Source organism: Solanum pennellii, chromosome 10 (genome assembly GCF_001406875.1).
Source record: "Solanum pennellii chromosome 10, SPENNV200".
Lineage (NCBI taxonomy): Eukaryota > Viridiplantae > Streptophyta > Magnoliopsida > Solanales > Solanaceae > Solanum > Solanum pennellii.
The window spans coordinates 43,789,991-43,799,843 of NC_028646.1; the positions used below are offsets into that span (position 1 = coordinate 43,789,991).

General features: G+C 30.8%; 1 protein-coding gene and 1 pseudogene across 1 annotated transcript; one reads left to right on the top strand and one right to left on the bottom strand.

Moving 5' to 3' along the window:
- Positions 1-1,643: 1,643 nt before the first annotated feature.
- On the top strand, positions 1,644-3,321 carry LOC107001278. The gene is made up of 3 exons (XM_027912113.1): positions 1,644-2,054; positions 2,215-2,763; positions 2,881-3,321. The coding sequence occupies exons 1-3, from the start codon at positions 1,644-1,646 to the stop codon at positions 3,319-3,321; spliced, it is 1,401 nt and encodes a 466-aa protein (XP_027767914.1).
- A 901-nt stretch (positions 3,322-4,222) lies between these two features.
- Positions 4,223-7,846, bottom strand: LOC114074242 (annotated as a pseudogene).
- Between the last annotated feature and the right edge of the window lie 2,007 nt (positions 7,847-9,853).

The window sequence follows — 9,853 nt, forward strand, 5'->3', positions numbered from 1 at the left end:
TCATCACCATGCCCGTATTTGTATACAATAAATAATAGAAAAATAATTGGATAATCTTATACGTAAATATTTATTATCCACTTTGATTGTTGTAATTTGAAGATATTAAATCTTCCCATAATTTATAGTTTCAATATAATATTTGTTTTCCATTCTTCTGAAACATAAAAAGTTTCTTTTGAGACTTATTACACTCACAATATTATGAATAATTTTATGTATAAATCTAAGGAATCCCATAGTGTAATACAATAATTACACTCTGTCCCGACAAATTTAGTATTTACTAATAATCCCTTAAAATTGCTGTGGCGTGATATAGTAGTATGTTGTGATACATGGTAAATGATACACAGTAATTCAAAACTGTTAAGATTAAAAGGGGGGGATGGAACATTTAAATTTGTTATCTAAATCAGCTTAAATTACGGTAATAGTTCATTAATAAGCATTAATTCAGCATGTAATTGGATAACACTTTCAATTTTTGAAAATTCAAGATTATATCATCTAGTTTGAAGGCATTTTTGTGAACATCTAGTTAAATTTTGAACAATACAAATTTGACTGTTGTTATTGTGGATGATTCATGATGAATACGTCAAATTTGATGAGACATTCAGAAATTTGGGTGAACGAATTACAGTATGAAAGTTACAAAATCGACAAAATTGTTGTTGGAGATTCAATTTAATTTTCTAATCTCAAAGCAGCAATTGCAGCCGAGTTGGATATCGATGTATCAAGGAAAGATATTGAAATTCGTTACATTGTAGAAGGTAACTCCTGTCCGATGAAGCTTAAGAACGATATGAGTGTTAAAATATATTTAGAACTGGAAAAAAAATGAGCCTGGATTTTCAATGTATCCATTATGTATTGACACAATTGAAAAGATTGGTGGTACTGTACATAACTTTGATGGAACATGTGTAGAAGGCACAACACATGATATAGAGGCTTTGACAATGGTTGAATCTAGATTATTTGATTCATATGAAAATCCAGAATTTGGAGTTACAAATGTTATAATCAATTCATATAGTCTAGATGTGAAGACAGGCCAGATATATATGGATAAAGCAACACTTGTAGAAGTGATGACGAAATATAAGATAAAGAACAACTTCAATTGCAAAGTAAAGAGGTCTGATCAACAAAGGTATGATAGTGTTTTGAATATATATATTTACATGCTGTTCAAAATTAGTACATGAAACATTATTATTTTCTATGAAAACATACATGTATCATTAGTTCTTTGATATTTTAATGTATCACTATTTCATTAATTTTTTTGATACATTGAAATAACTATTTTGATACTTTAATATACTACTGCTAATATAGTAAGGACTATATCAATTTAAACAAGCATAGCAAAAAGTTCTGATACGTGTAAAAAATATTTTTTAAAAAAATGGTAGATACTTTTATGTAATTCATTGTTTGATTACTTTAAACATTATTGTTGAATATATTATATGATGCAATTGTTATAAGTATTAATATGCTTAAAAAATGTATGGAGCTATGTGTTGGTATGCTTTTCAGACAAATGTGGTTGGGCTATGAAGGCGTCCTGCAGGAAAAAATATGATATATTCATTGTTAGAAGTTTCAATAGTGAACATACGTGTCCGATGAGGGAGAGGGTATTAACCAAGGTCCAAGCAACAGTCGGATTTGTAAGTGGAGTTACTGTTCCAAAATTGGTCAATTATAAACGAATTTATACTCCAAAAGATATAATTGATGATATTAGAGAATATTATGGGGTTCAAATATCTTACCAGCAAGCATGGCGTGCTAAAGAACGTGCACTCTCCATGATTAGGGTAAAACCATCTGCAGGATATAGACGGTTGCCGCGATACATACACATGTTAAAAACCGTGTGTCCAAATTCTTATATAAGAATGCATAAGACTGCAGAGGATGAATTTATGTATTTGTTCATCGCCTTAAGACCATTTATTAGGGGATTTAATTACTGCAGACCAGTAGTTGTTGTGGATGGTGCACATCTGAGTGGAGCTTACAAATGGACATTTGTATCAGCAAGCATACTTCATGGCGCAAGTATTTTTTTTATAGTTGTGATGTGTTTTTATATGTTACGCGTCAAATGATATAATGTGTGTGTAATCCATTTGCATATTTCCATTGGCATATGGTGTTGTTGACACCAAAAATAATTGTTCGTGGACATAGTTTTTCGAACAATATAAAAATGCATTTGGCGAGAGAAAAGATATGTGTGTTGTTTCAGATAGAAATGAGAGTATCATGAAGAGTGTGAGGATTCTGTTCCCAAATGTACCTCATTATGCATGCATATGGCATCTTTGGAAGAATGTATGTGGAAACTTCAAAAGGAGCAGAAAGGCCATAAGTGATCTATTTTACTCTATGGCCAAGGCATATAGAAAGGAAGATTTTGATAAGTTGATGGCTAAGATTGATAGAATTGATTACAGGGTTAAGGAGTACCTTGAAGATGCAGGTTACAAAAAGTGGTCAAGAGTTCATGCAACAGTAAACAGAGGTAGAATGATGACTTCGAACATTGCGGAATGTATCAATGGTTGTCTTGTTGAAGCACGCCAATTAACTATATTAGAATTCTTGGAAGAAGTTAGAATTCTTTTTGGTTCTTGGCATTGCAAAAAAAGAGAAGTAGCCTCACACACGAAGGACACATTAGGGAGAAAATTTGAGGAATTGTTGATTATAAACACGGCTAAAAGTTCAAATATGGAGGTATGTATCATTATATAATACTTTATATTATATATATCTAATTCATTGTATCAAACTACAGTTTGAACATGATTTATTTTTTAAAAATTATATATTTAAAATTTTTAATGTACATAGGTTGTTCCATCATCTGAATTTATTTTCTCAGTTTATGAAACTGGAAGAAGATATATTGTTTGTCTTGAGCGGAAAGTATTTTCTTTTGGTAGATTTCAACTAGATGAGATACCTTGTTCACATGCAATCGCTGTATTGAAAAAAAAGAATGTCACAAATATGAATCTGTATTGCTCTGATTACTACAAGCCTGATGCATTGGCAGAAACATATGAAATTTCAATGGTACCAATGCCAGATAAGGAAGATTGGTCAGATCCTAATAATGTGGTAGCTGAAACTCTGTATCCACCTAGATACAGAAGATCATCTGGACGACTAAGAAAAAGAAGAAAAAAGAATGCAGATGAAAAGATTTCGTTGAACACAAACTGTTGTGGACAATGTGGACAAGAAGGACACAACAGAAGAACTTGTACTTTCTACCCAAAAGAGAAGTGAATTAGTCGTAATGTTTCTAAGATATCAATATTTTTTTTGAATAATTTATAACGTAAATAGTTTAATGAAGTATTCATTTCAGTTGCAATTTGAACACTTTTGATTTTGATAAAGAAACTTATAAATAACATGTGTTAATTAAATTGTACGTCGCGTTTTTTGATTATAAATACTTTGTTATTATTGGTGTTGAGAAATATATTTGTGTCAATATTTCTTTTTTATATAAAATTTTATAAATATTATGTTACACTAAGAGATATAAATTTAAGGATTATTAGGTAACATATCGTACATGATACATATGATTTAGCCAATGTATCATGTACTTTTAATTATTGTATTACACTATGGGATTTCTTAAATTTTTACAAAAACAAATGTGTGTTTGGGTAACTTAGTACACATGTATCATTTGCTTTGCCCAGTGTATCATCTCCATTGAATAAAAAAGAAAACACTTATTGAGGTTAGTGTGTATTTTACAATAACTATAAATCATGTATCATGTGATTTTATATTATTTAACTTGTGTAATGCTTTTTTTGATATGTTTTACTTGAAATATACAGTAAATAACTTTACTTTTACAAAACTATCGCAATTCATATAACTATGCTATTCATTGTCCTAAGTATCATGTAAAATTTAGTTTTCAAATAAACTATTTATTTCTATGTTTGATTAAAAAACTTTGACTATACTTTATAAAACCTGTGTGACGCTATAATATGTCTGATATTTATGTTTTCTAGACAAAATACTTGTTCCATAATGTAAATAAAAAGTATTCATGGAAATTGACAAAACCAAAAAAATAACATTAAAAACATCAAAATACTTGTTCAATAACGTATCAAAACAAGAAATATAACATTAAAACATTGTTTAATCATAAATGCTACACTATAAGAACTAGATCTTTTTCTAGTGGTGGTGTGACTACGCCACTAGATTTTGGTGGATCATCATTGTCACTAACATATACGCACTTAGCCTTCTCGCTGCCATAACTCCAAGGCAATGCTCCATATCTTTGACGTAGGTAATCAGGACAAAAATCAGCATATGATATATTTATTTGATCACATATACTCGGCAAATGCAATAACATATAACCCACAGTCTCTACAGAAAAATACAGAATAAAATTAAAAACATAATGATACATGATTAAGGACAAAAGAAAAATTCTTGATACTTACAGGCTATCACAATTCTGTTTAGCAATGTCTTGTGCAAATTCAATTATGAAAGGAACTTGAGGCTCCAAAAGTGAACCAGTAATGTTGTCTTTGCATGCATGACAATCAGCAAAATTTGTGCGCTCAGTTTCTTCAAAGAATCCACTGTCCAGTAGGTAAGAAGGAAGCATTTTAGACAACATTTTTATCTCATGAGGAATTGCTTTTTTCCTTGTGCATATTGATGAGTCAAAAACTCTTATCACCCTGTTTTTCAACTCAACAATTGCCAGCACCCAAAGGAATTCTTGATCGTAGTTAATCGCGATGTAGACCCCATCTACAAGATGCCATGGTAAAGCAACTGTGATTCCAAAATCTTTGATGATGTTGATTATTGACCTCTCATATACAGATACAACTGAAGCGTGATCAACATGTTCTTGTGTACTAAGACTATCATCATCATCGTCCATGCAATATCTATCATAACAATTTTTTACATGTGACATGAACAAGCAGTGAGTTGTTGTGTATCTGTATTGATCCATGCTGCAAAGTTTTGATTTTTTACGAAGGCAGTAAAAAATCACATCGATGTGCTATAAACAAAATGAAAGCATAATAAGAAATTATATACATCTAAACAATATAAAAAAATATAATTATTAAAAATTGATCATAAATTTTGCTAATTTAATAGTATGATACTTCTACAGAATGTATCATGTTATAATAATATAAGTGTGACTGATACACATTTGATAATTAGTTTAAGCTTTTTACCTCATCAGTCCAACATTTGTTTGGCTGTGACATGGCATAGAACCAATTCTTGTTCATTGGAAAAGCAACAACAAAGTCCATCATCATAAATCCAAAAGAAGAACATTTTGATTTGTATTTATCGTCTGATGGGTTCCTACATATATGATACATAAGTTTGAGTATATGTACATAATACATAACAATCACTTAATTACAATTTTTATAAAACAGAGTATCATGAATTAGTTATATAAAAAATAATTACCCCAAACACTTGCAAAAATAATGTATAAAACTTACTTCTTGTTATGATTTTTTAGGAGCCCCCTTGACACCCAATTCATGTAATCCTCAATAAGTTTCGGTGAAACTTGATCTGTAATGTCACATCCTTCGAACGGGAAATGGAGTCGAGTCATATCCTTCAATTTCTATTTTCCCTTCTCACTTGACCCAAAAGAAGTACAATATGGAGATTGAATCCTTCTCGAAGGCATTCTGTTTCTATGCGCAGGAGAGACAGAATCGGTTCTAACTCCAATATCAGTGGGTAATTGACTGTCGGTCAACAAGTACTGGCTGCTAGTTATATTCTGTGGATTGTAAGAATATAATGGTCTAGCATTAGTAGGATCTTTACCCAAATCTTTGATAAGTGCATCTATTGCTGCTTGAGTTGATGGCGATATTGTTGTTGAAGTGGAAGATTCCTGTATAATATGATGTAATGATTTTTAAAATATATTTGTGTGTTATGAAATTGTGTGTCATAAAGCAAAAATTAAAAAATCTACCGGTGCATCCATTGTTGTTTTTCGGGCGAAACGTGAGGGATGTTGTGTTGAACATTGTCATCACCATCTTGCTCCATGATATATTCATTTAAATATTGGTAAGATTGATGTGCGTCACCATCCTGAATATGCAGTTTTTAAATAAAAATTGTTAATATAATTTGTGCTGATACGTAACAGTGATTATACTCACATGATACATAACATTGAGTATATGTGCATGATACATGACATCAACTAAATGAAAATCATATACAATGTATCATAAACATTACCTTTGGAGTATCATTGACTTGTAGTTCACCCTCGTTTACAAAAACATCAACACTATCCTCAGCTACATCCCCTGCATCGTCGATGACTTGATGTTCACCATTTTTATCAAAAAAACCAACACCATCCTCAGTTACACCACCTATATCAGAAAGATCAATTGGTATTTGCGGAGATGTTTGTTTGTCATACTGAAATGTGCTTGTATTAGCCTCAAAATTGATGTTTTCCTTGCCTAGAGATTTCATCAACTGGAAGTGGTTTCTTTTATCAATATAATCAGTTCCTCAAATTTCTTGTCAACCTATAAATTGTAGATACATTTAGGATAAAAATAAAATATATTTGATTAAAAATATCAAAATAATTTACTTACGTAAGTTTTCAAATGTCCTTTCAACTCTTCAATATATGATATTACATAGTTGACTTTTTGAGAATCTGCAGAATCATGTACATCAGCAGCCGGGTTCGCAGACACGTCTGAAATAGAACCATGTACATCAACAGCCGATTTCGGAGCCACGTCTGGAACAGAACCATGTACATCATCAGCAGTCAAATTGGGAGGCAGATTTGACATAGAAACGTGTACATCATCATCCGGTGTCGTAGACCCATTTGATTGATCAGGCTGGTTCGGTTCTGACACTTTCTTTTTTTGTATAACCACTTTTTTTCTTGTTTTTGATGGTGGCGGAGGAGATGTATCTGACACTCTAGAAGATCTCCTCAATAATTGTTCGGGAGGTTTGGTGGAGAAATTATCAAAGTCATCTTCCTCATTTGGTTGTACTAAGGGTAGTGAAGAAGAAGGAGCATGTTCAACTTGAACAAGGTCAAAAGCTTCAATTTCCTCTGTTGTTGGGACAATGTTTGAACATGCATTCTGAATGTATCACAACACATAAGATAATTTAATTGTTAATACAATAAGAGTTCACAATGTATCACAAGATATAAATAACGATATTACATAGACAAACATAAAATAATTTATTCTAATAGTAAAAATTAATTCAATTTTACCTCTTGGAAAATGGTAGACATAAGCATTTCAAACTTTGCCTATTCAGACACAACTCTCCAATTGCACATTCTTGGGATGACATTTTGTTCTTTCACAGCTATTTCAGAATTTAACTGGGATGCACATTTGTATATCCAAACGTTAAGTGCATAAGACATCCCATATAATCAATACAACTTTTTGCTAACATAAAAATCCTGTCTAAATGAACCACTTAGTTTTGAGAATAATAGCTGACCCCAAGGATAATCTTGATATCTACCATCTTCAACCATTAGAAAATCCACAATGGATATAGATGTATTATCTAGAGTAGACAATACAAATGTATGAATAAAGAACAATATAGGCAGTTGGAGTGCATCCTTATCGTTCTCCCAATTACCCATCTTAAACCGTTGAACTAATTGATACTTGTTAACACTATTGACTGCACCAGAAAAATACTTTTGGAAAAGCATACAATTAGTTGATTCTAGGTATTTGAAATCATTGGTATTGCCTTTGACTTTAAGTCCAGTTAATATTGCAAATTCATCTATACCAAATTTTAGGACACACCCGTTTGAATGTCTAATATGCAACACATTAGGGTTGCTTTGTTCCAACTCTAACAGCAACAAGCACTTAGTGATTTGGCCCTGAAAATTACATTTAGTAATATCTAAAAAGGGTCCAAAAATTGTATGCCTAAACAGTTGGATAACATTTTCCCCTATGTATTTTTCAAAGTCCTTCAGGAAACTGTTGTTAAAATTGACAGCAAAACTTGTGGGATGTGTTGGTATCTTTTTTATCTTGTACTTGAGTGGCTGTAATTTGAAAAAACAACAACAAATTTTAACGATATTGAAATGTAAATACTAAATAAAACAACTAATACCTTACTGATACATGATATCAGTTTTCAGAAATTCATACTACATGAAAAACATGTGATACACATCTAATTCATGTATCAATGCATCAACTAAACACTATAAACACTGAGTCGATGATGCAAGCACACTTGATGGTGTAGTCCTTAAACTTATTGACTGATACATGATAACAATTTTTAAAAGCTCGTGCTACATAGAAAATCATATGATACACATCAAATTCATGTATCAATGCATCGTCTAAACACTATAACACACTGAGTCGATATGTATCAGCAAGCACACTTGATGGCGCAGTTATTAAACTTATTGACTGATACATGATAAAAATTTTCAAAAACTCTTGCTACATAGGAAATCATATGATACACATCTAGTTCATGTATCAATGCATCGACTAAACACTATAACACACTGAGTACTTATGCATTAAACTTATTGTCTGATACATGATAACAATTTTTAAAAATTCATGATACATATTGGATTCTTTAAAATTTTTACTAATTTCAACAACAATTTTAAAATAAATATAAAAAAGACATACCCGAAGCAATGTAGACCTGACAACAATGATTGCTGCTTCTTTTCTCTTTTTTTGGTGTATTTTGTCAACCTTTGATTTAGATGATTCGCCAAAATCTTTGTTTGAATCCTTTCAAACATTCATAGGATCATGCAAAGACTTTTTGCTATTTTCTTTCCAATTTTCATCGTCCGAATCATAAATCCTTCTATTAGTAAAAGGATCCACTAATATGATGTAATAGAACAATGAACAAAAACAAAAAAAGAAGAAAAGAAGAACGGATGTTGGAGTAAGAAGAAAAAGAAGACCTAGAGACGGCTGATGTAATATAGCAATGAACAAGAAGAAAAAAAGAAAAAATTAAGAACATATGATGGATTAAGAAGAAGAAGAAGAACTATAGAGGGATGATGGAGTAAAAAGAAGAAGAAGAACCAGAGAACAATGGTCCAATTTTCAGAAATTTCAAATTTTTTGAATTTTGAAATTCAAAATTTCATATTAAATATTGTGAAACGTGTTTAATTAAAATTAATAATTAAAAATTTAAAAAGTGATTCAGAAGATTGAGTGTTTCAGTGGAGAAAAAATAGGCATGATATTGGGGAAGTGTGTGTTATAGGAGAGAGAAGGCTATGTATCTCTAAACTTCTACTAAAATTAAAAAAAAAAAAAGAATTATGTAATATTTAAAAAAAAAAGAAGGGAAAATTAGAGAATACTAAACTTATAGTTGTGTATTGAAGTTATTTTTCCTAATTTTATTCCTCCAAGTAGTAACAAGCCCTTTCAGAACTATCAATTAATTTTGTGTCCTACCACAACTTTCACAATGTCATTCTTATGGTGACCATCTCATTCAAGGAGAATTTTTTTATTATTATTGTTATGATTAAAATCATTACATTCAAGACTTGTTTCTTGATAACCAATGACAAATTTGTATTGCCATACAACAACATTTATTTTGATCATGACCACAACCTTTATAGAAAAGATTCATTCTTTCTTTTGTCCTCCAATAATTCATTTTAAAGTATACCACAATATTTGTGTAGTTATCAAAGTATATA